This window comes from Eleginops maclovinus, chromosome 13, assembly GCF_036324505.1.
Source record: "Eleginops maclovinus isolate JMC-PN-2008 ecotype Puerto Natales chromosome 13, JC_Emac_rtc_rv5, whole genome shotgun sequence".
In the NCBI taxonomy this organism is placed as follows: Eukaryota; Metazoa; Chordata; class Actinopteri; order Perciformes; family Eleginopidae; genus Eleginops; species Eleginops maclovinus.
Window position 1 is genome coordinate 4,238,339 of NC_086361.1, and position 27,586 is coordinate 4,265,924.

The window sequence follows — 27,586 nt, forward strand, 5'->3', positions numbered from 1 at the left end:
AAACTAAAACACTTCATCAGCACTGTATGGGCGCCTTTTGAAAAGATTAGATTAATAGTTAGAAAAGAAAAACAAACACCAGCTGTAATTATATATTGATTTAAATATCACGTTAATATGACATACATAAGAAATACACTAAACAAAAGCAGTCTGTACAGCGCCACACACATTTCTAATAAACTATGTTGTCTTATTTTCACTGCACTTAGTTTGACTTTTTTAAGTAACTATTCTGTCTGCATATTTATATTGGTTTCTCAATGTTAAATATATTTTCTGTAACTTATTTTTGCTTTTCCCTTGTATGTGGTAACCTACTTGGTAATAAACCTGGTTCTGATCCCATTATTTGAAGTAAGGAGCTGATCCAGAAACCTTCTTTAAGATGCAGTGTGTATTGAATGTGTGGTTGTGTTGTGTGAGATAGTCGCACACAATCTGACCTCAGATCTGCTGCCCTCAGCCTTCCTCAGTCAGTTTCAATGCCTAGCTCGAGGGCACTTCAGCCATCATCGACGAATGAGAAGGCAAACAGAACTTCAGAACCACCTGCAGAGCCAGAGGTAAACACTCCCAGATTTATTAGGTCAGTTTAAATTGCACATTATGTTGCAGACTGTATAAGCCGTCCGTCCACATGACTGCTTTGGAGTACATACAGGTATCAGTGCACAGCTGCTGACCCAGAGTGTCCACAAGAGGGCAGCACAACACAGCATTCATTTAGAGGTTATACTTTAGTTCATACGCTCAAAATCCCTCTCCTCATTTCTTTAGAGACTGAAAATCATCAAGAGAAGAGAGGGATGGAAACAACATGTGTTCTCTACACAGGCCTGAAGACCCTGAGAGAAAACACTACACGACGTGATATAAACATGAGATGATACAAAAACATTCAAAATCATGAGACTGAGAACATCCATTATTAATTAGTGACTCCTTATTTACCACATGATTCAAACACATATTGCTTTATGTTCTGCACGTCAAATCTCTTTAAAGACAAACTCCTGAGGCCTTTACAGTAAAACCAAGACAACCTTATTATGTTAAAACCTTTCAAACATTGAACTCAGAGGCTCCATTATTCCCCAACATTTCTCACCATCTCCATTTTTAATCTGGGGATTTGTGTCCTCGTCCCTCTAAAGATGAACATGTCTCGTCCCTGCATCACAACATCCCCCCCCCCCCCCCCGCTGCTGTGAAAGCCAGGCGAGGGTTAATATAAACAGAAGTGTGAGTCTGAAATCACTCCCTCACTCACTCATTCACCTTACATCCCCCCTCTGGAGGTAACTGTAGTAGAGATGATATGGATTAACCCTTTGTATTACTCTTGCAACTGCAGAGACGCAAAGAGGAAGTAAGGCAAAAAATAAATACATATTTTCCCATTAGCAACACAAGCATGTTACTTTAAATGATTATAAACTTGTGCAACAATATATCTATAGTTTATATGTAAATTGAATTAGCAGTCTCTCCCTTTTGAATTAGGCATAAATCAGGAATACTGTGGAAAAGCTACGCATAATATTCCATTAATTTATGGGACATTTATACATCAGCAGTATTGTGCTACAAATGTTACTGAAGAATCTATCAGATGTTAGGCGTTGTATTTAGGACAATCAGAAACAATTTCTGTGGACTCTACTTTGTTCTGATGCATTGTGGGATATTTTTAGAGCAAATTATTGTGCATATATATATCATAAAGAATCTTAATTAGTGCTGACAGGTTTATTTGTTTTAAATGAACCAATCATGAAATTATTGAATGATTTTAGGGAGAGGGGGCACAGGGATTTTAGCCTTTGCAGACCATTTAGATGCACTAAAACCTATAGAACACACTACAGGAAAGGGAGGAGCCCCCTAAATAGCATAAATAGGGCCTCTTTAAAGCAAGCAACATTTATTATCTGATATGGTTGTATGCTTCAGATTCTTGTATTTTAGGCAATTAGTTAGAATGTTTTCTTTGTACCTTGCCTTGGATCACCAACACTTACCTTTCTTCTTCTCTGTTTTATCAAAGAATAAAGAATTGTTGATCCATAAAAATCAACAGTGAAAATAATAGCTTGTAGCACCTTTACTGAAATAAGGAGTAAATGGGGATTGGTTTCAGATGCAGCCAGCAAAAGGACTGTATTTACAGAAAGCACCTTGAATATGTGCAGAAAGCTGGAGTGTGAGAGAAGCAAAGAGTGAGACGGATTATACATTTAAAAAAAGACAAGCTCTGAGGTGTGGAAATCAATAAAACCTACTGAAGTGACTCATGGTGTATGCTAGACTGTTTTAGACTGCACGCTCTTATTGTTTGTTGCAAATCCCAACCATCTGCAGATACCAGTCTGATGAAGCAGAAACCTAAAAAGAAAAAGCATTACACAGATGGCCGGACGCAAATGAAGCGTCCTTAAGAGAAATAAGAGAAAAGAGGGTGTGGAAAGAAAGCAGAGATACAGAGACACCTTGGGGAACAAAGAGTACAGCCCAAAACTGAAAATAAACATCAGTTTCCAAGCCTCGCCACTCAGCGCCTCCTTCAACCTGTACAAGACATCTGACTTTCCAGCATATTAAAAACCACCTGACAAGGAAACAAACACATCTGGTTATAGAGCTACATCAGTCCTTCATGCAAAACACAGAAAGACTCCCATGGAGGTAGCAGGGGCACTGTTGTACATGTTTTTTGGCAACTGAAGAACAGCATCTTGTAGTGACTGACTTTTTTTCCCAAAATGGTTTAAAAGTCTTTCCAATATATAAAGTGTCCCGTCATATTTCATGTGCTGCTTTACAAGTTAATTAAAAAACAAAATAAAAAGGACATGAGCATCAGGTTGTCTGTTGATCATGTAGTGACGTAGTGTTTCCGAACATGCTGTATGTGTTTCTACTGACCCCCCCCCGACACCACACTCCCCCTCTGTGGACAAGAAGAGGATGTCTAATAAAGAATATTATTAGCACCCTGTTGTGGCTGAAGCTGATATGTGAATCAGCTGTAGAGTGAAGGGGTTAGGACAGGTGAGCCACCCAGGCAGCGTTCACAAAAGCTATTTGACCCATGTCAAAAACTGAGATTAAAAACAGACTGGTCTCTATTGACAACTAAATGTTTTCATTTCCAGGACTAACTCATGCTGTACAGATCCAATAGACCTCAAGCAAATATGTGATTGTGATTTAATATCATCTTTTAAGAAAATGAAAGATTTGAATAGTGCCTGTTTTCTCATTCGATATTATTACTGAAAGCCTTGTTTTCTTTCAGGGTGAATAAGAAGAAACGATGATGGATCCCTGGAGATCTGTCCCTCATCAAAAAGTAAAATGTGCTCATTTAAATGAGTGTCAATCCATTATGTTGACATGTTGGATAAACATATGGCAGGTGTTGATTGAGGAGACAGTGTACACACCACAGCTCAGGTAGAAGCCAGAGAGAGCCTGGGATGTGAACCGAATCTCATCAGCTAACATAAACTGCTTCAAACGGTTTGGAGACTGAAGAGGTGTGAACGCTGCCTGAGCAGGAAGACAGAAACACCCGGCTAAAAATACTTTTTCTACTTCTTAAAAGTCTGTGCAGTCCGTTGGTGTGCAGGGGCTGGTTAGGAAGACGGTGATGCTGTGTCGATGCAGGGCTGTGCTTCTTTCTCCTTGTCCTTATCGTCATCCAAGAAAAACAGCGGGAACATCCCCAAGATACAGCCGATGGACACTCCGATGGCTTTACCCTGCAGGAGGAGAGGAGGAAATGATATCATCAAGAGGAAACCTTCACTATGACCTAAAATAAAATCTGTTATTAGACAGAGCAGAGTTCGCAGCTCAGATAGCAGAGATACAGAGGAGACTCACAACTTCACTGCTTCATAGAGTCATTGGCAGTGCTGCTAATTTTGAGGCAGCTATCTCCACATGACTTTTTGAAAGCTTTGATCTTAACTAAGTGACAAAAGTAAAGCGACAGCTGTTTTGGGGGATTCTCTTTTCATACCTCTCTTGGTCTGTGGATTGTCCTTGTAAAACATTTCCTCTGATGTGCCTCATGGAAGAAAGAAGTCTGACACACTGCCTTCGAGGTTAAACTGCAACTTCAGCTTGGGACCTTTGATGCATCTAACACCACCAACTTTTTCACTGTAGTCATATCCTTGTTGTTGGCTTTGTGTTGAAGTCCTCAAATTAGAGATGCACATATTGCAATTTTCTTGGCTGTCTGACTTTATTTCCTTCTAATAAGCTATACAGATATCTTTGAAACTTTTAATTATGGAACATTTAAATTCAGTTACAACACATCTTTTAGATTTTATTCAGCGGATATAAATAAATCAGTATCTCACCACGTGTGAGCTGACCCGGGTCTGCCACATGTCCGCCTGTTTGGGCGTCAGTTCTGGACCCTGCATCCCGAATTTGGACGCCAGAGACTCCACATAACCTGCAAGACTGCATGCACACATATTTGTCTTATTATATGTGAGAGTTAAAAATCCTTTACCATCCCAACATTCCAATCATTTCCCTAATTTGAAAGCTTTTGCAGGAGTTAAAGCTATCTTTAAACTGCTGTAAAGGATGCAAGGGTAAAAACGCCTGTTACCGTTTAAAAGTATTTTCTAACCTCCCTCATCAAAAATTCAGGTTGAACATGGAAAACAAACTTGTTCTCCTGGAGACAAAACACCAAAAGCAGGAAACGAGGATTAATACGAGTGAAAATGCAGCAAGAGACGAGTGGAAAATTAAAACTAGAAGTAGTACAAACTAAAATCCCACATGGTTAAAACAACAACACAAAGAAACCTCGGTTCATTATTTTAATTTAAAATGCCGCAAACACAGACTGTACCTTGAACCTTCTCTCTTCAAAAGACATCACACATCTACCTGAACAAATCACACATCAGAGCGTTCAAAATGCTGCTCACCCGAGACCTGCCAAATCTGAAACCAGGTTCCCCAGCGCAGCAGCTGCAGAAACACAGATAGGGAAACACTTTGATGTCTGCTGTTCTCTGATGAAACACACATAAAGTGACAGATAAATAATGCACATCAGAATCACATGATGAATAAAGCATTTAAGGGATTTAAAGCTCCTTTCATCCCTGTTTCAGGTCTAGGTTGAATGGATGTTTGCGGGCCATTGAACTGGGTTAGTAATGCTGGCTGGCTTGCTTGAGGTTCGGATGTGTTAGCAAAGATATTCTAATGGAATCATAAATATATGTAGTGTTAGATCTGTCCATATAGCTAAGAGCACAAACTTTCCGATAGAGTGGTGCAGGAATGAGTCCTAAAGCCTGGATAGGAGTTAGCATGTTAGCACATCTGGGAGACTTTTTTTAACGTGTTTTGGTCAGATGCCTTAGTTGCTAACAACTAAGATTACTAAACCTCATCAAGCAGAACTTCTAGCTTAGCGATTGTGTTGTGAATGTGACCGTGATGTAGTTCATTTATAGCTTAACGTTAGCTTTTTATCTCTGCTGATTGCATTTACACTTCAAAAATCAAAGTGGTGCTGCTAGCAAAACCGGCAAGTATCATAAATGTGTTCCACAGATCTCATTTCATACTTTGAAATTCAATGGAAAATCGCATTGAGTTTGTTTTGTTGTCAATGGAGCCCTCGCTATGCTATCTGGCTCGGGCTACAGAAAAGAGTCCTCACCGCAACACTATTAGCTTTAACAGATAGGTCCTCATTCATAATGGAAGGAGCCAGTGGAGACGGTTCAGATGTCTGATCAGGATGCATCGTGGATAACTATGTTGAGACGCTTTCTGAAAGTAAGTCCAACTGGGATCAAGCGTAGAAAAGAGCTGGAGGACGTCTAAAGAGTAAAAGAGGTCTGGCCTACTTGCATTAGTCTGTTCAAGTGCCCGAAAATAAATTGATGGAGTAATTGAAGTAAAATATACAAATAATTGGCTGGTATTTAGGCTATTATCCACCTCTAGAGCCTGTGTTGTCCGTACAATGCCCATGTCTGAGCAAAACTTTAGAAACTCCCCCACACAAATAAGTGCATGTACCTAAAAATGTGCCGTGCCAAGGGGCCCACATAGACCTGTAAGAAGATGAAAAGCAGAAAGAGGAGTCCAAACAATAGACCATGGCAGCACAATGCAAGATTAGAGCCAGTGGGAGTGAGAGAAGGTGTTTAAAGTTTCACAGATAAAAGAGCACCTTTGGAAAACCTCCAACACAAGTCAGCTCATTTTCCATCTGCCTTCACGGCATTACTGTCAGCAGAAGCAGCTTCTGAACAGTTCTAGTTAATGTATAACATCGGCAACACTTGGCAGCTGTGAAGAATTCCCACTGCAGCTTGGATTTTCACAGGGGACGGCTGACAATGCGGTAGAAATTACACTTGTTCACGGTTATTTAAACTTAAGGTGGCAAGTATGGGTTTGTTTTCCCCTGAGTGGATCTCCAGAGGCATCAAAAGCAGCGGTGCTTAGCGCTTGATGCTAGCACAGTTTCCTCAGGAACTAAAACTCCAGACAGACTTTTCCAGTCCAAGTTTCGCTCAAAGAAGTGAAGAGCGATACAATCTCACAACCTCATTTCACCAGCACCTCTGACTGATTGCATATGACAGTAAGGATGATGAAGAGGAGTCAGAGTTAAAGCTGGGAAAGGTCTCGTCTCATATCAGTCGTTGAGCATCGCTGCAGGCCGGATGATGATGACACAAATATGAAGCAGCGCCGGGATGGATAAAGACGTCAGAGCGGGGCTATTGATCTGGAGACTTTTTTTCCCCCCATTTGCACTTTGCAGAGGAAATTGAAGCCAAGTATCCATGGAAACAGAATAATCTAGTGGCGAGGAAAAGGGAGAAGACGAGCTCCAGTGCCTTTATGGTTTCCACAGCCTGATAAAGACCTGACCTGAGACCCAGAACAGCAGCCATGATGACAGCAGGCGGTGTACCAGGACTACTGAGGAGTTTAAAGAACATTCTCCAGCGCAACTTTACACAACAGGTGGCATCAGCCCGGATTTAGAAGTAACAACATGTCTTTGGTGATGGCTGATGGAAGAGGAGGCAATGCTTTCACACTGAATTATGGAGGGAGAGTTGTATCAATATTTCTTGGGTTAATAATTACTCAATTAATTCATTACAAGTGATGCTTTGTAACTAAAGATAAAGACATCCATGCAAAGCAGCCTAAAGGATGAGTTTGCTGTACCCTAAGGCTTGGTGCAGCCACAGTCAACGGAAATGTATCGATAGTGTGTGCTACATTATAAACATAGAACCAATAAAGAGTAACATAAAGAATGTATGTTACTAGCTGGTTATTAAAAAGAAAACCAATCAGCAGAGACTAGACTGCAAGCTCTTATTTTGAAATGTAGACGTAGAATTAAGATCCACAAAAGCATTTTTGCTGCCGAAATTAAATAAACAGGGTTCACAAATGCCTGATCAACACATGTTAATGATAGAAACACATCCACAGATATTGTTCTTTTACTTCTAAAATGATTTTGTTTATTTTTGTTATTTGTCGAATTTTTGCAGATTTGCACAAAAAAAACGAGTTTACAAATATATTTTTTGCATTTCTGGAAAGTTATATTCACCAACTACACATTTAAACATGGACTTTTGATCTGTTCACAAATATAATATTGAGACCAATGCACCTCCATACTGAAGCAATAACATTTGTGAGGACTTTAAAGGGAACCCCGGCTGCTGATCATAAATATTAGGTATGGTCATTTTAGTCAAAAATACTGTGCAACTGATTATCAATATTTAAAGATTCACTTTTCAATGTTTTTGAAGAGAACATTATATATTTAAGACGAATTTTTGATTTATAAATGACTTAAATTATTATGCAATTAAAACTTTTGACAAACAAATGTGTAAATGGAATTTGGGACCAGATACGTCTATTTAGATTTCATGATGACTTGACTACAGACTGCCAGGTCCAATTCTCTGCTCTTACCAGCCATGGTGGAGATCCCAAGAGTGACTCCGATAGAGAGTTCTATCTGTGTTCCCTGGAGGAGAGGAGAGAGGGGGGGAGGTTTTCATCCAGACTCAAGAGTTTTAGAAACAACACAGGTAGAGGAAGATGTGAGACTTGCATTTTTCAATCATAAAGGCAATTTGTTACCGTTAAAACAATCTGAATCATTGTGGAAATAAAGTCACTTACTGCTGCGATCATGATGGCATTATCAAGGAACCCAAATCCAATAAAGGGGACGCAGTTGTGGAACAAAACTGCAGACAAACAGGAAGAAGGATTAACACAGAAGCTGACATTTACATTGAATGCTTGCACTTTGCTATCAGGGAACTGCAGAAAGCATGTTCATGCCTCATGTGCTGTGTTTAACACTAACATGAGATAACTTCAAACATATTTCTTACACATTTCCATTGGTGAAGGGAAGTGTTTAACTATTTTAAAATCAGGAAGATGACAGTTTTGAGAACTTTCAAATACGTTTTGAAGAAGTGAAAGTCATTTTTAGAGTTTTAATTTATTTTGCAAAACATTGAAGTATTGAATTGTATCAGGTCAATACATGCAAAGCATTTTAATACACACAACAGACCGGCCTGAGCAGTGTTGCATACTTAATGAGAGGAAGGAGCAGAGTTTAGAGATATAGCTTGGACTCAAACAACACTTAGAATCTAAGCCAGCTGCTCTGTGAGCTTGGACTTAATGTCAGCGTGTAAACATGCTCCCCATGCTGATATGGAGATGTCTAGCAGGTTAATATCATGTTCACTGTCTTAGCATGTTAGCTTTAACATCAGCTAATAAGCGCTTAACACAAAGTACAGCTGAGGCTGATGATCTGAAACGCCTGCATGCTTCTACAGTGGAAAAGAAGAGTTCACAATGCTGTGGTTTAACTGTTTTGATAGAGCAAACAGGATAATATAAAATGTCCTTTATTCTAACACTTATCAGTCTCTGTTTTTATTTGTGGTTTCTGATATAGTATGTTTATTATATATATATATATTTAATGCTGCATTATATTACATAAACACTACAAAGAAGACATGCAAATCAATACTTTTATACTGAAAGCCAGATGAATATCCAACAATTGACTATCACATTGAATCAGTTTAGTGCATTACTTTACAAATCCAACAGTGCAGTGTGTGTTTGTTCTCTTTGATTCGTAATCTAAGATGTCATTATTATTGACTTCTTACTCCACTGTGGTGGTCTCCACAGTTTCCTCCTGTGGATAAATACCGAATGAAAATATCTATTTTATTGGGAGCTCTGCCTTAAAATCACAAGTCTGATTATGAGTTCATCAGTTATTGGACTGAGGTTATCACTGAAGTTCAGACTGGTATACGATAGAATTACATCTTAGACGTATAAAACCAGCAAAGCTCATTAATGTCTGGTCAGCTTTATTTCCAACATACACTTAGAAAAAGAGATGAACTACTCAAAGTGTTTATTAAAGAAAACAGAACCGCTGACATGATACTCCTGGAGGAGTTTCAGGTTGCAGTTTTGTTTCCAGAATATACAGTAAATGTGCGTCACATTTAAGCTCACCATATTTGATCTGGGCTCTGGTCGGCGGCGAGGGCTCCTGGTTCTCTGAAAGGAAAAAACATCAAACATTAACTGCTGAACACACACACACACACACACACACACACACACACACACACACACACACACACACACACACACACACACACACACACACACACACACACACACACACACACACACACACACACACACACACACACACACACACACACACACACACACACACACACACACACACACACACACACACACACACACACACACACACACACACACACACACACACACACACACACACACACACACACACACACACACTTTATTTTTTAAATCCTCCACATAATATAAAATTAATCTTCAGTGATGCAATGTCTCTTTACAGTTTGTTGTGTTTGTACGTTTTATCATTACAAAAATAATAAAGCAATGCCGATTCTTTACTCAAAAAAACTCTCAAAGATGCAGAAGACTGGACCACCGGAGACTTTAGTCCCAGTGTCTGCTGCAGCGTGGCCACACTGCCAACACACTGGTCACATTAAGAGCAGCGATGAGGCTGCGCTTTTCATTTAACCCTGCTCTGTCTGAAAGTGACCTTAGAGCACAGTGATTCCAACATGGCTGCTAGACACAGTATTTACAGTCAAAAGCCTCAATAACTGCCTCCATCTGCCATCAGAGCCCACACTGCTGCAGGGTGTGCAAACGAGCCCAACACAGGAAGAAGTTATGTTGAGCCATGAGAAAAAACTATATTCGTATATTAGAAAAATAATTTGATAAATAAAACCCATGTGATTAAATGACTTTTTAGATGCAAGTTTTGATTTGGATTGCAATCAGGCATTGGACAAGCATGAGCATTATCAGAGGCTATCATTTTAAAGCAGCTTTTAACAGTCTGTAGAATAAATGCATAAAATTATATTTGAAAAGGTTTGCAAATACTAATGAACCTACATGGAGTCTGAATCTGCCGCTCCCTTCGGATATACAGAGCTTTATAATTAATATTTGTTTATTCTGCCAACTCTCAGTGGTCTCATAGTGATACTATGGGCTGCCGCACGAGGCTGTTTTCAGCCAAGTGCAGTAAGAAGCCCCTGTGCTCTACTTAGCAGGAAAAAGCAGACAGAGTTAGAGACTAGCTGGGGAACATGGTGGAGCATTTAGCAGCTGAACGACAGATACTTCACTTTTCCAAGGAGCTCAAACAGAGAGAAATATTGGACTTTGCATTCATTAGGTGAACACAAACACAGGACACAAGTAATGATCATCCTGCAGCATTACTGCTGCATGTGTTCAGAAGCAACTGTTTGCCAACAGATATTCAAGAGGCCATATTATGCTTTTGGGGGTTTTCCCTTTCCTGTAGTGTGTTCAAAGGATTTGTGTTGATGTCCCCTGCCTGAAACGCCTCCATTGGACTCCTTTGTTTAATTAAGGACCATAGTGACATCACTCACGCTTCTATAGGCTAGCGCTTCAACACACTGTATGTGATAGACTAAGGCTGAGACATTTATAAGCGGTTGACTATTCACAACAGTTAACCAATCAGAGCAGACTGGGCCTCTGGTTTCAGACAGAGGGTGAAAGAGGTGCTGCAGCACAGGCAGTATGAGAAACATAAAGAGCTTTTTGAACATTAAAGCATGGAGACATGTCCCAGGAGAGGCTATACAAATGAAAATATGAAAAAATGAAAGCTCTACAGTCTGGATTTATTTAGCCAAATAAAAGATGCTGATCTGGGTGAAATGAAGGGCATGTTGAAGTGTGAATAATATTAAGAGATCCAGATATTTCATAGTCTCGTTCAAACTACTGTCTGAGTTTAATTAGCATGAGAGGAGCTGTGTACTGGATGGATTTGTAGAGCACTATGTGGAGACACTAAGCTAACTCTAGACAAGTAGGGGACTGGAGCAGAGTGCATTCTGGGTCATTAAGAGCCCAACTACAGGAGTAGGGAAATTACAGCAGAGGATTAATCTGAAGTCCTCTTCACTTTGTGTCTACTGTATTTGTCTTGCACAAGCTTCACCTACTTTCTTCCAACTGAGAGAAGCAAAGAGCACAGAAATAACTAGTGGTTGTGTGTGAGTGTGAGTGTGAGTGTGAGTGTGAGTGTGAGTGTGTGTGAGTGTGAGTGTGCGTGCGTGCGTGCGTGCGTGTGTGTGTGTGTGTGTGTGTGTGTGTGTGCGCGCGTGCGCGTGTGTGTGTCAGCCTTAAGACTCCTCTTTCAAAACAAACAGGCAGCAGCACAGTGGTCAGACTCACACCGCTGACTGACCAGTCTCAGTGGAAAGGTCAGGCTCTATTTCAGGATGCAGGGGTGCAAGGTTTCTTACAAACCAGGCCAGGAATAACTCCGGCTCTTCATTGATCACAGCGCCTCGTGCGGCATGAAAAGGCACCTGTTACTTTTACTACTTTACCCACCTTATGGTTTAATAATAGAACAAGGTCCTCAATAAATTGGCTCATCTCATTTTTAATTCAGCCACTCAAAAATGTGGTCTATAAAAAAAGAAACAAGCTGATGCCAATAACCCATTTTGTTTTTGTCAAGGCCACAGTTTAAATCCCAAAATATTGAATGTATTATAATTCAAAACTAAAGCTATACCTTCTTGAATCTGGAGGAGTCAAGTGTTTAACATGTGTGCTTCAAAGATCACTAATTATAACAGACCTGTTCTTTTACATTTTCTAAACCCACTGAACGCCCCTCTGCTGTGCACTCATGCATCATATTTCAAACATTCACAGAAACGTGGAGACCTGCAGCCTGTTCTAGTAATCAAAACTCAGCCAGACTGCTACATTGCACCTTATTAAGTTCAAACTGAAATGTTGAGACCCCTCAATTGATTTTGGATTAAATGTTGGAGTGCCAGCTCGGCCGACTGTTTGTCCTTCTGTTTTGCTGCCTGCAGCTTTCTTGTGAACCGCTCATCCAAACACAGTTCACAGTTGGTACTGTGCTTCCTGGGGTCCTTAGCTAAACACAAGCCAAGGGTACAGTCTATCAGTTATGACATACAGACAAAGACTCTTTGAAGTTGAACGAGTCTTGTTGAGTGTTTCATCATTGCATTGCTGGTGCATTTCACAAAAAATAAATCTACATAAGAATGAATGTAGGTCTGTCTCACTCTTCTCAATTAGCTCGGGGATTTATCTGGCTTTCTATAAGCAGTTTGAATGCAGAGTATTTGGCCTTTTTTTAAATACTGCAACAGACCAATTTAATCTCTGCATACCTGAGATCGATGCGTCGGGGATTGCAGGTTCATTGTGGTGCCAGCATTCAATTCCCCCGGCAGAAAGGCTTTTCTTTTTTAAATCAACAACGATCCTGAGTCTAATCATAGAGCGCTCATTCATCCCAGAACATTATACAATCCCAATACATCTTTAGAGCGGGGCAAGTCCAATGAGAGACACCAGATCTTGGAACTGGACAATGACTACATGAAACGTTAATCTCAACTATTTGCCAGTCAAATGACAGAAATCCATGGATCAATGAAATTACAGTCATCTTATTTAAGCCCCTTTCTCTGAAAACGCAGGTACTTAGCACATGTTCCCATATCACCATTTGTATATATTTTTTCATAAACAGATGCAAAACTCCTCAATTGCTTTTAGGAGAACAATTAAAGTGTTCACTGTACCAGTCCCAACCAGAGCATTCAGATTTAACGAGACGCCTTAAAGCTCTAATCTTGTTTGCCTGGGCAGTGAACCTCGGATCATTTCTCGAGGGCACTATAGGTTTGTCAAATTGATCCGGAATGAAATTGCACAAAAATGATTGAAGGTTCAATTAAATGGCACTGAGATAAGGAATGCTACCTGGTCTTAGAGTCCATATGATACCCATTTCCTCGGGCACCACACTCAAACTAAACTTACTTTATTAGAATCTAAAAGCAATCTTGTATCTCCATTTTTCATCCATCCCAGAGTTTTGTTTTGTGATGTATCATGAGTGTTGCAGCCTCACAGGGTTGCTGCAGTGGCTGTTGACTTTTGTCTCGTTGAAAGGAGACAACTATAGCAGACGCACTGCTGAAAATATGAAGCCACACGTTGGGAATAACCCATTTTCACCCTTTGTGATTTTGGCTTCCTAATGACTGCAGTGCGAGTACAAACACTGGGACTCCTGGGAAAACACGTCCAGAAATAGGTCTGACTGAAGCAGGCAAAACATGCAGCTGATAATATGCCAATAGCAGCAGATTTGGAGTCCGACAAAGTATCTCAGAAAGTACATACTGACAGAAGACGGAGTCCAACACAGCTCTTATGTCAGAGTGAGATTAAATCAAACACAAGCTGAATCTGTGTTTGTGCATAATTAGACGTCAGCAGATGCTCCATCATCTGTGTGCTCTCACACTGCTAATTAAAAGAGTGGAACTGCTTCCTGCAAAACACTGCACACCTGACACACACACACCTAGAAAAACACACCAACAGTTCAGAGTGTGAGGCTTTGATGCAACTGCAGGGGAATATTCTGAAATAAATCAGAACTTAAGTTAATGTTATCCTACATTTGAGCAATTGCAGAACCCATTGTTCTGCCAAAATGCATCCCACTGTCCCTATGATACTAAAAACAACACACTGCTCAGTGAGCATCTGTGCTTATCACTGAACACTACATTTGTTTGAAGCACTGAATCATTTTGGCACTAAATCACATCTGTTCATACATTTGCATTTTGGATAATCTTTTGGGGCTTTTTTTTCCTTAGGTGGTTTCTTGGCCTTGAGATCTTAAAATGAGAGTTAAATGAGACAATTTCCACAGATTGTCCTAAAATGAACAAATAATCATATTTGAATGGAGGGATGGACTACATACTATCACATGTGAACAGAAATATCCGTTTAAATCGATCACAAAAACAATGACAATGCTCACTAAAGAGGTAGAAACAGTCAGCTTTGTGAATGTGAAATTATAAACAGAAAAACTAGAATGTACTGAAATAACTCAATATGACAAAACTGCTCCAATGAGACACTCCTGCTCGGGCTGAAATTGGGGCAGAAGCAGCCACTAATGACGAGCTAAGGGCCAACGACAAATGTCAACAAATTCTTACTCAATAATGAAGCACAAACAAATTGGAAGTTCAGTCTAATTAACAGGCAAACAACTAAACACAAATGGATTATTTATCATATTAGTTTGTCCCCTTTGTACAAATCAAACCATTATTTTCTCTTTTTGATGACTTATTGGATGTTGTACTTTGATTTATTTGACGGTATTACTTTAATATCTCATGCTTATATTGGAACTTGTTACTTCCTATATTTATTTCAATATTTCTATTTGAATCACTTTTATTTTAAATTAAGTCCAAAACTGATTAGCTTTCGCAAAACCCAATTTTCCCCTGGATAAATAAAGTATGTTCTGGTTCTGATGGTTTTGCTGCTGTTTGGGAGTCTGAACCAGGTTTGAAGAATCTTCCCAAATACGTTTTTCTATAGATTATACATCCTCTAAAATAGTGGAAAACCCAACACTATTGAACTTGACCTTTAACTGCTGATCCTCAATAAATGGCCTTTTGCTTCAAACTTTATAGAAATGTTCTCAAATGATTTTGTATGAGTACATAAACATTTGTCTATGCTTTAATTAAAGACAAATCAGTGAATAGACAGACTTTCCTATTGAGTAACCAGGCAACACAGGCTGTCATCTTACACTCTGCTACAACCTCACACACATACACACAAAGTTAACACAGACCAGCAGCTAAATGCTTTCCCCCCTCTACCAGCCAACCATGCCGCTCCTCCACTTCATTACTTGGATATGTCTTTATATGAATTACTATGCATGCCAAACCCATGTGGGGTAAACCTAATTGGCAGTGTCATTTTGGCAACAACAATCCATTTAAAAATACCCACCCATCACTGTTTTCACTCTGCAGTCTTCTAATTAGCTTTCACACACTTTACACTTCAAATCTCCAGGCGTCAGATGCTTCAGTTTAGAGTGATGAAAGATGATGAAACTGAAATATTACTCAGTCTTATTGAAACCATCACTGACTGTGCTCCAATACAAGATATAATGGTGAAGAATAATGAACTAGTGAAACTGAGGAGGCTCTGAGGGATTGATTTTTCATTTCCACCGAAAGTCATTTCATTCAAATGACCATATGGCCAAAAGCCTCACCAGAAGTACACATGTTGTGAGGGCTGGACAATATGGATCATGATGAGCGGGCATAGAGGGCGGTGCAGTGATGAAATGTGTTTATTGGCAGTCCCGGAAGCTAGCCTTGCAACTACTCCCAAGATAAAAATATGATTTTTTTAATATGGCAGAAAATGAGATCTGTTGCCAACACAGTTATGATAGCTACACGCTTTGTTCAGCAGAAAAGACCTCCACATATTATCACAACAATCAAACCGGCAGAAGTTAAATGCTATAAACAAACCACATTACGGTGGCATGGCTGCGCATTGATATTGCTCTGTTAAAGGCGGCTTATTGTCAGGGATATGGGGTTTAGTAGTCTCATTTATACTTGTAATCAATCACTGAATGTAAACACAGATAGAAGCTTCAGGAATGCACCGGTCAGGCCTTTACTGCCCCTTTTTCATGTTGTAAAAACAACACCAAAAAAAGGTAGAAATATTGCGAGCTTAGGTTAACCACAGATTTCCTTATCACCGTTGATTTTGAGGCAAGGGAACAAAAAGGTGGTAAAATGCTAACAAATTCCAGTACTCCTCCTGCACCGCCCTACACCTCTTCAATTATTGGATCGTAATGGGACACGAATGCTGTATTTCTCACGTTTAAAGACATTAAAGAAAAGTGATGTAGTGATCGTCTGGATTCAGATGGCACCGTATGACTGTAGAGCTCCGGAAAAAATTAAGAGACCACTCCAAGTGTTTCTAAAATCTCAAACTCTACATGTATGGCCACCATTCCAGTGTCTGTTGAGTTCCAACACAGATAAATGTTGTCAGTAGTTTATAGAATACAATAGAAAACTCAAAGACATGTCTATAAATAATAAATAAAGAGAAAATGATAATGCTGAAGTGGTCCCCTTATTTTTCCCGCAGCTGTAGGTCAACAATGTTGTTCAAATGTTGATTTTGAGGGATTTGTTCAGGATATAGTGATGATTGATTTTCCTACCATCTCCCAGCCCCGTAGCTGTTGCAGAATAAGTGTAGCCTGAGCTCTTGGGGTTTTGAACTTTCTATTAATATGTAGTTATTCAGACACCAGAGCATGGCTCACTGACAGCAGTTAATCACAATACAACTGGTTAGTCTTCACATTAAATTGAATAAAACATTGATTTATATATATCAAACATGTTAGAGCTGCAGGGCACTGTCCTGTTAAAATAGGAAGCAGTTGCCAACATAAATTGTAGCCATACAGTTTAAAGCAAACTCTTTATTTTTATTCGGAGTGTTCACATCTGTTCTGCCTCATTGTGCAGCAGCTTTTGATTCACATCGAGTTCATTTCTGCCCCCGCTATAGCTTGAGAAATATGCATCAAACTACCACATGCAAGAAACTGCTGTCATGCAAACTAAAGATAACCCCTTTGAGTGAAGATCATTTATTCTGATTGGAGGCTGGTTTAAATTGAGTTTTTCACCAAGTGAATGTGTAAACAGCTGCTGACACATTCTACAGTTTATCTTTGGAGTCCTGGAGCTGATAGGAAATGCTGACATCATTTTATTAAAAGTTTATAGTTATAGAAAAAGCTCTTCGCTATCTGCGTAGGCCTGCAACAGGGAGAACACAAAGATATGGAGCTCTGCTGTGTTAGTGGAGGACAGCAGGAGTCCAGATAGTGTCAGGAGTTTAAGCTGTGGTTACAAATGGGACATTCAGATTTCAGTTTTCTGTGCTTCAAACACAAAGCAGAGGCCTTCTGCCTGACAGCCTTAAACGGTTTTCACTTTGCTCGACACACGGCATGAGTGGCGTTGTTAGACAGCTAACAAGTGCTGTTCCTTTTTTATATATTACACCTGACAAAAAAGACGAGGACAAAAATAATGTCAAAATGACCACTGTCTTGTTTTGTAGCGTAATGAATATTTGATCGAGCTCGTGACGAACCGCAAAACGTTTCCTGCAGCAATATAGTAACAATAACAGCCATACCATATTTCAACAGATTGTGCTTTTATATTGACATGTATTAGCAAGACAAAACTGACGTATTAAGCTCTTTCATTGTGTAAAGACAAAACAGTGACACTGTCATCAAGTAGTAGAACATGGTGCTACAATACATTCATTGTGAGCCGTTAATTCCTTGTTCTTACCATCACAAGATTTAAAGGTTTTAAATAGGCCGCTGGAAATGTCTCTCCCATCTTGATATCATCGTCTTAAAATCTAGTCCCATAGAGTTTGTTATTTAACAGCAAAGGTCAAATGCATTTATTTGAAAGTATTGCATTTTTTTTGCACCACTCTGTGGAGACCTCTGTATTTCTTCACCCTCCATCCCCCCTCTCTCTTTTCCTGTTAATATGTAATTGTCAGCTCTGACATGCTGAGAGATCTCAATCCCCCTGCATGAGGCAGCACTCTCTGCTCAGCTGAAAGCAACATTATGCTGCTGTCGAGCTGGCAGGCTGCTGCTTTGATTTAAGGAGACAGCTCAGGTTTTAAGGTGTAGTCCTAATTTACGTGTCAGTCAAACATCAAATCTTTAGTTCTCACTCAAAGTTCCAAAGTGCTGCTGAGCACGCCAAACCTAAACAGATCGTTCATCTGTCTCAGGTCTCAGAGGAAATAACGGCTTCATTCCCAGCAAACCCCAAACTTCAGTGCTACAACCTCCTGAGCAGGGAGTGTAGAATGGATCACAGTGTTAAACTCACACACATTTAAAAAAATGGTGGAAAAAAGGTTAAAATAGGAGGTGTGGGTGTGGTGTGTATATTATTGGCGTGACAGCAGGATTTACTATATTAAAGATCCTCTGCGGGTAAAAGCCACTATACGCTGACAATGCAGTGACAACAAAGTTAATGGGGCTATATGGAGAACGCTATCGGAGTTTAACAGCATATTATACAATCTGAATTCATTATCAATCACTTATTGAACCCAAAACTGATTGTAATGAGGTTACTTTCTAATTATATCACATTACATTTTAGAACCATGTTTTCACCTATTGGTGCCATGCACATTGTTATTTATAATACTGAGTCGCAGGAAGTTATAGGTAAACAAAGAAAGAGGGAATGCGCCTGTGTCTGCTTCGGCACACTGAAGTGTCCTTTCCCCACTAATTAATTCTCGGTAGGTTTGTACTGTTTGCCTGAATTCCTCGCTGCCATCTATTATTGTCGCTGGTGGCAAACCTAGAAAGAAAAAGGCAAACCTCCAGCACTGAATGCAAAGGAGAATACAATAAATGCACTCCTAACGCGTTCCTTCCTATACAGAATAAAAAGCCCATAGAATGAGGTTTACATCTGCACAGGGGCCCAGATGAAAACAGCACTGCTGTCTGGATACTATTTAGTTTCTACATTACATTCTGTCTCTTATAGAAAATAATTACTTTATTGATCCCAATTTGGGAAATTGTTAAGGGTTAGGGTTAGCCGAGTTAATCAAGTTAACATGTTCCGTGTCACACGTTCAGCATTCAAATGTAACTGTTTGCAAGTTTATTTTCAATTCAAAAAGCTGTATGCAGTATTTGGACTAAGAAGAGTATTGTATGAGATTGTTCCAAAGCCAGAGAGACACTTCTGAATGATAAAAGGTTGAAGTGCAAAGTTAAACTCCTGCAGTCTGAACTACATGCCGCTCCACAGGGTGTGCCACAGGTTCCCAGCAAGTGGTTAATGATAAGCTAAAGAGACTTCAGTCCATCTGTGCACTCACTGGATTGTCCCCTCACAGTATCCAGCCCTCTGATTCTATTCTGTTTGTGCACTGAATCACAATCATTTAAGATGATTGTTGAGTCATAACATCTTAAAGTGAAATTGATGCCTGTAATATTTGCATAGAAATGTGGCATGTCTGATGATGACTTATCATTTGCAAAAAGGCACCATCTGCTCATTGGATCTAAAATTAGCAAGTGGCCCTTAAAACTATTGGTCATTCACTAATGATGTAATATCAACAGCATAAGGGGCCGGTTCCATATTGGATCTGGTCCCCAGTAGATTGAATAAACGTTTCACACCCATCTCCCACAAAGGGTCGTTTTTTTATGAGCAAAAGAGCAGTTTAGAAAAAAATAAGGTGATCACCATGTTCATTTTAATACACGTTATATACAGTGGTATGCAAAAGTTTGGGCACCCCTCTGAGATTTCATGACAATTTGCTTTTCCTTTATAATAGAAGATCACAGCAACAACATTTGTTTTCCTACAAAGATGTAGACGTTTTAGTGTTTTCCAGACCAAAATTCTTAGGGTAGCATTACATAGTTTTATTATAATAAAATAAAATGCAAAAAATGGGATGTGCAAAAGTTTGGGCACCCTTATAAATAGCATTCATTTCAACACCTGTACGGATTTATAGCTGACAGGTTGCTGCACAAAATTGCTTTGATTAGCTCATTAGACCTTCAATTACAAAGACAGGTGGAACCAATCATGAAAAAGGCTATTTAACATAGGTAATAGCTGGCTGTGCCTGGCCTAGGTTCTTTCTTAGGGAGTGGCAAGATGGGGACCTCAAAACAACTCTCCACTGACCTGAAAGCTAAGATAATCCAACATTATAAATTAGGAGAAGGGTACAAAAAATTATCTGACAGGTTTAAACTGTCTGTCTCCACAGTCAGAAACGTAGTTGTGAAATGGAAGGCCACAGGAACAGTCCGTGTGAAGGAAAGATGTGGTAGGCCGACAAAAATAGGGGAAAGGCACAGGCGAAGGATGGTGAAAATGGTCACAGAGAAGCCACAGACCACCTCCAGAGAACTACAACAACATCTGGCTGCTGATGGTGTAGTTGTTCACCGTTCCACAATCCAGCGTACTTTGCACCAGGAAGAGCTCATTGGAAGGGTGATGTGCAAAAAGCCTTTCCTGAGTGTTAATCACAAGAAGAGTCGCATGAGGTATGCAAAAGCACATCTGGACAAGCCAGAAGCATTTTGGAACAAAATACTGTGGTCAGATGAGACCAAGATTGAGTTATTTGGTCATAACATGAACAGGTATGCATGGCGAAAAAAACACACTGCATTCAATGAAAAGAACTTGTTGCCCACTGTAAAATTTGGTGGAGGATCTATCATGTTATGGGGCTGTGTGGCTAGCACAGGTACTGGAAAACTTGTTAAAGTTGAGGGCCACATGAATTCCTTACAGTACCAGGAGATTCTTGACAAGAATGTTCTAGAGTCAGTCACAAAGTTGAAGCTACGCCGGGGTTGGATTTTTCAGCAGGACAATGATCCTAAGCACCGATCAAAATCCACCAAGGAATTCATGCAGAAGCACAGGTACAATGTTCTGGAATGGCCATCCCAGTCCCCAGACCTTAACATTATTGAAAATGTATGGATTTATTTGAAGAAGGCTGTCCATGCACGGAGGCCAAGAAACCTGACTGAACTGGAGACGTTTTGTGTGGAAGAATGGGCCAAAATACCACCTGCCAGGCTTAAGGGACTTGTCTGTGGCTACAGGAGGCGTCTACAGGCCGTTATTGCAGCAAAAGGAGGCAATACTAAATATTAATGGAATTATTTCTTAGGGGTGCCCAAATTTATGCACATGCCTATTTTTGTTTGAATGCACATAAACATGTTTCTGTTTGACCAATAAAAGTTATTTCACTACTGAGATGTTTCTGTTACCATAAGGTATAACATATGTTAAAATGAAGTTGCTGCTTCAAAAGCTCAGCAAGTGACAAACTGATGCAGTGGTTTTCCTAAGGGGTGCCCAAACTTTTGCATACCACTGTACGTTTCAATTATAATTGCAAAGAAAACGTAAACAAGGTTTGATTCCCGCCTACATCGCAATTAGTTCCTTTCTCTTTTTTGGTTTAAAGCAGCAGATGGGTTCAGCTACAGATCAGAGCTGATGTACAATAACCCAGAGCCATCAAACACATTCTGCTGCTGCACATAAATCCAAATGTATGACGATGTGGGAACCATCATTTCAGCTGTATGGTGTCTGGTGAAAGAGTTTCGTTTCTGGACAGGCACAGTTTCAATTTCAGAATCCAATACTGAATTTTCGGTCCAATGATTACAGATAATCATGACAAACAGCCTCTTTTAGGACATCGATCTGCAAGACTGTGGCATCACTTCACTCAGCCTGCCTTCATATGAAGAGAGTGGAAGAGGTATCTGCAGCAAAAACAGTCTGTGGCAACCTAGACCTACATTATTTGGGTAAGCCATTTCTTCCAATTACTTGTATGTCAAACGTGTACACGAGTAAGGACAGATTCACAATGTGATGGTATTCTAATTGGACATCCTGTCCCAATCCAACTGGAAAAGTTTAAAAACTATTTCACATAATTAACGTCACAGAAATAATAAGGTTTGGATAACTAAGGCACAGACCAAGGAAGCAGAGGGGTTCATGGGTAAATGTAGTGTGAGCTGTATATAAAATGTTTTGTTTTTTTATATTCTCCCTCTGAGGATTCATTCCTAAAGCGCGGCTGCACTTAGCTGATTCAGGGAAAGCTTGTGAGGCTCTGTGTGCACAGGGAGGCTTTCATTGGCAAGTGGCCTCATGAAAATCATTTAAAATCCCTTCCCATGCTTCAAAGCACGTTGAATTCCAGCCAATAGTTCCTCAATACTGTACACCTAAATGTTTTCCACAGCACCGCCAAGTGACAAAACCCTCTATTTTTAGACCGAGAGAAAATAAAGTGAATACAACTAATGATTAACTAGTTTCTATTTTGGCTAAGGTCTGATTGTGTTAGAATATTGCAGGTTGAAATGTGTGGTATAACTAGGGCTGTCACTTTACGTTCGAGAATCGATTGCACAATCGATTGGACCGACCAACACACGTTTCGAAAACGAAAAGAGGGAATCGATTTTTACCAAATAACTTGTTTTTTAATGAATTAAAGAAATAAAAAACATTTTATTTCTTTATGATTATTAATATTAACATAACTCACAAACAAGCAGAAAAGAATTCCCAAAGTGCAGTAGGCATTGCGAGGGCTAAAAAGTAAATTCCCACCAACTGTCCGCACCGGAAACAGCCTGATAGTGTCGGCTGCCGCGGCTGAGTGTTTGCCAAAAAATGGAGGGCACCGGCGATCAACCTGCGCGACATGAGAGACGAGTGATAACCCCTAATCACATGAGGAGTTCGATATGGAAGCACTTCGGATTTTGGGCAGAAGGCAAAACTATGAAGGAGGACAAAGTGGTATGCAAACTGTGATCGTGAGTTCCCACATCACTGCAGCACTACAACTATGAGGGGGCCTCAAACAGCCAGAAGCCGGCAGTAACGGTTTCCTCACTGATGTTGTGGCAGTCCATACTGCTTATTGTTTTTCGAGAATGCTCCTGTTTGTTATACACGAACTTCACGCAATAAATAAATGCTGACCTGTACGTTGCGCCCTCTTTACGTTCGTCCTGATGGCAGTGTGTTGGACTTTATTTTGAAAATGGAAACGCAGACGTGGATAATCAATTCTACAATCAATTCTATGGAAATTTAAGCCTAAAAAATCGATTGTGATTTTTTCAAAAAGTGACAGCCCTAGATATAACCCTTTACACGTGTCACATTATTACATATTAAAAGATGGTCTTTTAGGAGAGAGGATAAACAAATGCCAGTCAGAAATGAGTTTAGTCTAACTGTCCTTTTGACTTGTCCCAAGCATCAATGGCGTAATAAATGATATAAAAACCAAATCAATTTCCAGAGCATCTTTAGGGAAAAAAACCACAATGTATCAGCATTTAGCTGTCTGACATTTCAGACAATTACCTATCGAGAGTAAACAAACTGAAACACTCAATAGTTCAGAGGGAGGGGGGTTATTGATACAAACTGTCAATGTGACCCAAACCCTAACCCTGGCATTTCAGTTTAAACAAACTTCTTCTCAGATTCTGTTCCTTCTTATCTAAACTCCTTACATGAGAGAATGTGACTTCTTTAACTGATGTGACGAGATCTACTAGTCAGGCAACGATTCAGTCTGGTAAACGAGTCGGAATTACAGAGTGACCGTTCTTTCATTACCAGAGGATCTTTGGTGGATTACAGACGGAGAGTCTAATCTTCGTATTAAGAGCCAAATCAGATCGAACAAGAAGTTCTAATTTAGGTACAGCCTGATATGTCTGCCATTTTAAGTCCCTCGTTTCAGTCCATTCACCTTCTTTTTAGTAGCATGGGCTGGGCATTATGGTAGAAAAATAAATACAGTAGCACAATAGTCATGATCAAACACTTCAATATTGAGATGATACTGTAGGATTGACAAAAGGTACTTTTATTAAATATTTACAATGATATCTTTGATCTTTATCTTTGGATATAATGGCTAAGTGGTCAAAGGCAAATAATAACAGTCTCTTATGTTCAGAAATGTACAGCTTTTTACTAGAACCCTTTAAAACCAGGAAAAAGCACTACTAAGACACTGAAAATTAAAGAGAACGTCTAGTCTTATTATTAAACATAATACTGCCCAGTCATACAATCATGCGAGTGAAATGTTACAGGAAGACTGTTGGATTGAAAATGCTGTTTGGCAAGATTTAAAAATATGCCTGTTAGACTGCTCTGGACATCTCTATTACAGTCCAATCAGGCCTGGACGGACACATCCTAATTGAAGCTGTCATTAGAAGCGTTACCTTACACCTGTGAAAGGGCCTTTACTGAATGTCAGAAAATCTCCATTTAATTTGACTCCTCATTTTCTCTGCATTTACATCAACTAATAGCCTCTGGAGAGGAGCATGTGCATGAATGTCTGAAATGTAGATGAAATATTTTAATGAGCCTGGATGTCAGACTAACTCACAGGGCGAAAAATGCTTCACAGCTTAACAGCAAAAGCCTTCTCTCACTGTTCTTTATTTTGCTAATTGGTGATAAGAGTGAAGGGGGTGGGCTGGGGGTTCTGATTTGAAGTTGACTGCTTATTAGCGAGGACTATAAGAGCCAAATATCGAGAAGACTCATTAATATACTTGTCAGTGCTGCAGAAAGAGAGCGAGATGCTTTGGTGAATGGCTGTTGCGGTTCTATAGTATTTTCTTGACCATTTTAAGGTTTCACAAATCAGTTTACTGCACACAAAAGACAATTACTGTGTTACACAAGTGCGTTCACATCCCCAGGGAGAGGGAGAAAGGGGTCAAAATGATTAAAAAAAATAAATAAAAACATTTCATGATTTTGAATATTGTATTACAGCCATCACTCCAATTGCACTCATTCATTTCTTATTCTAGGCATGTTTGAGAATAGTTTAAATAAGAAAACAGTCAGCAACAGTAGGAACTGTTACAAAAACTCTCACCAATAATATTGTTATTACCTGATTCCTTTTACTTGTAAATGCTTATAAATATAAATGCATTGTTTTTTTCTGAGCTTTCTATCATAACTAATGTCAGGGTTCCTGAAATCTATGAGGGAAATAAATCACACTGTGATGGATTTCTGAAACACAGCAGGGATAATTAGTCGTGTGGGTCCAACACTTAAGGAGCTCATAGCTGGCAGTTGCCGTTAATCACTTTTAATAATAAAAGAATACAAACACATGTTTTGTAACCTTTAAAACTTAGAATCAACCCATACCTTTTTTCGTTTTATAATTAATTTCTCTGGAATGTTTCTGGTTTAGGAAAATACTAAAGATGTTTAATGAATCAATCATCAGGTTAGCAGACTCTTCAAAACCTGCCATACCTGTGCAGAGACCACGGCAGACGCACTCCTACAGAAAACCTCTTACACAACAGTCTCTAAAGAAATGTTTGCAGATGACTGGGTGTGGATGCAGAGCCTGGTCTCAGGAAGATGTTTCTCTTTTCTTCATTTTGCTTGAAACTACATGTTATGTAATGTTGCAAAGTATATATATACGTTCCTTAAGTGTATTGTAGGCTGAACCAAAAGCTTCAACTTTGTAGGCAGATAGATAAGCAGACAGAACAGGGTTTTCTTTAAAAAAATGTTTTACATAATACTGAGAAAAAGAAGCTGTGGAGAACATTGTGTTGCACCACAAAGAAATGAGGAGCTCTTTGAAATCTTGGATCTCTACACATCTGTGGTTTTGATGCATATTCATTTTGAATGGAAGCTGAACATTTTGAGAATTAATTTAAAGGTTTTCCCTGAAATGAAATTACTTTTGCAGGAATTGGGAGATCCCCATGACACTCAGATTTTTGTACCCATGATTCATCTGCTGATTTTACTATTTCAGTCCGAAGATGAGTCACTCTGTTTGAAAGGGGAAGGAATGCCTCAACATAAAAACCAACAGAAATGACCTTATGCTGGTGAGGGAATATGCACACATATTACATTCAAGTGTAATATCTAACTTGGATATTGTTTTGTTCTGTAAAAACCAAGAAAAACAGACTTGACATGATATGGTTATTAAGTTTGTGCCAAGTCTTGGAGTGTACCAGATGCTAACTTAGCTTTAGCAGTGTCCTCAACTGAGTTTGTTACATGTACAGGTGTCAGTGTTGGTCAAGTCATATCATCTTCAAGTATTGAATGTGAAATTAACTTCCTAATAGGTTACAATCTTAGAGTGTACGAGTCAACTCCAGACAGAATGTGCTAGTTGTAGAGGGCCACACCCCTTTTCCACTGTTGATGCAGTTACTACGGCAGCCACCTGATGTTACCACTGAGCCACATGTTTTACTCCTTACTCCTCATTTATATAATCCAGGTGTGGCCTACTATACACCTTTAAGGGACTGCCAGTTTTCATTCAAAAAACTCCACCCATAAATTAGCACTCCTCCCAGAAGAGAGGGGGGACCCATCATTGAAACACCTGCTGAGTGAGAGAGGACTTAACCCTAATGCACGTGCATAAGATGTTAGGAAATAAGTGTTAATCGATATCGGTTATTATGGGGGCGGGGAAATATGGGCGCGTGCCTCGTACCTGGGACTTCTCATTCATTCCCACTTACAGCTGTCACCTTCTTTATTTCTTACCTTGTACAATGGCTATGGACTCGAAACTCTGGAGCTCCTTCAGTAAACAGGTCCTCTCGTTTGGCTGGAGGCGGTAGATAAAGTCTTTGGCTATCTTGGCAGAGTTTATCGGCTCCCTCGGCTCGTTTCTCCCGTGTGTTCCCATCAAGCAGCTCGGTGTGTGTCCACCAGTCCCCGACAGCCTCGGCGGCACTGCCTGCCTCAGTCCTGTCGGTAACTTCTGTGCCACCAGTGGGAAAGCTCTCTGTAGACAAAGCTTTAGCATTGTGGCAAAATAAATAAATGACAGCTAGTATTCAAATGTACTCTTCTGTGTGCCGAGATTCGTCGTCGTCTCCCCGCTCCAGCAGGGCTGCGCTGGGGCAGAAGTTGTTTCTTCGGTCCTACTAACGTTAGCTGCTAATTTCGACCTCAAAGATAAAGAAACTGGTGACTTTTGATGTCCGTTTCACTAAAACTTGGGATAACTTCCAAGCAGCCGTACATATCTTCTTTTCTTGCTGTCCGCCGACCAAACCGTCTCATGGTCTAAGACTCAGCGGTCAGTAGTTTGGCAGATGAAGTTGAAGCTAAAGCAGAAGCTCAACTAAGCAGCGACAAGTCAGCAGAATAATACAACTTCCGGAAGCCGCTTTCAAAATAAAACGTGTTGCTTCCGGTCCAAACTTCTACGTTAAATACACTGGAAA

General features: G+C 39.8%; 1 protein-coding gene across 2 annotated transcripts; it reads right to left on the minus strand.

The window, feature by feature from the left end:
• Positions 1 to 561: 561 nt before the first annotated feature.
• Positions 562 to 27,492, minus strand: tmem65 (transmembrane protein 65). Of its 2 annotated transcripts, none has more exons than XM_063899943.1 (7): positions 26,898 to 27,492; positions 9,622 to 9,666; positions 8,236 to 8,303; positions 8,023 to 8,077; positions 4,968 to 5,010; positions 4,380 to 4,485; positions 562 to 3,767 (listed from the first exon to the last, which is right to left on the minus strand). In XM_063899943.1, the coding sequence occupies exons 1-7, from the start codon at positions 27,160 to 27,162 to the stop codon at positions 3,642 to 3,644; spliced, it is 708 nt and encodes a 235-aa protein (XP_063756013.1). In that variant the 5' UTR covers positions 27,163 to 27,492; the 3' UTR covers positions 562 to 3,641. The 2 variants fall into 2 exon arrangements, with proteins under 2 accessions (XP_063756013.1, XP_063756014.1); XM_063899944.1 differs by having other exon boundaries at positions 4,968 to 5,054.
• Between the last annotated feature and the right edge of the window lie 94 nt (positions 27,493 to 27,586).

Coding starts and splice junctions, on each gene's coding strand:
- tmem65 (XM_063899943.1), bottom strand. CDS start 27,162: ATGCTAAAGCTTTGTCTACAGAGAGCTTTCCCACTGGTGGCACAGAAG. Junction 9,667..26,897: donor GTCCATAGCCATTGTACAAG/GTAAGAAATAAA, acceptor TTTTCCTTTCAG/AGAACCAGGAGCCCTCGCCG. Junction 4,486..4,967: donor TCAGATTTGGCAGGTCTCGG/GTGAGCAGCATT, acceptor GTGTGCATGCAG/TCTTGCAGGTTATGTGGAGT.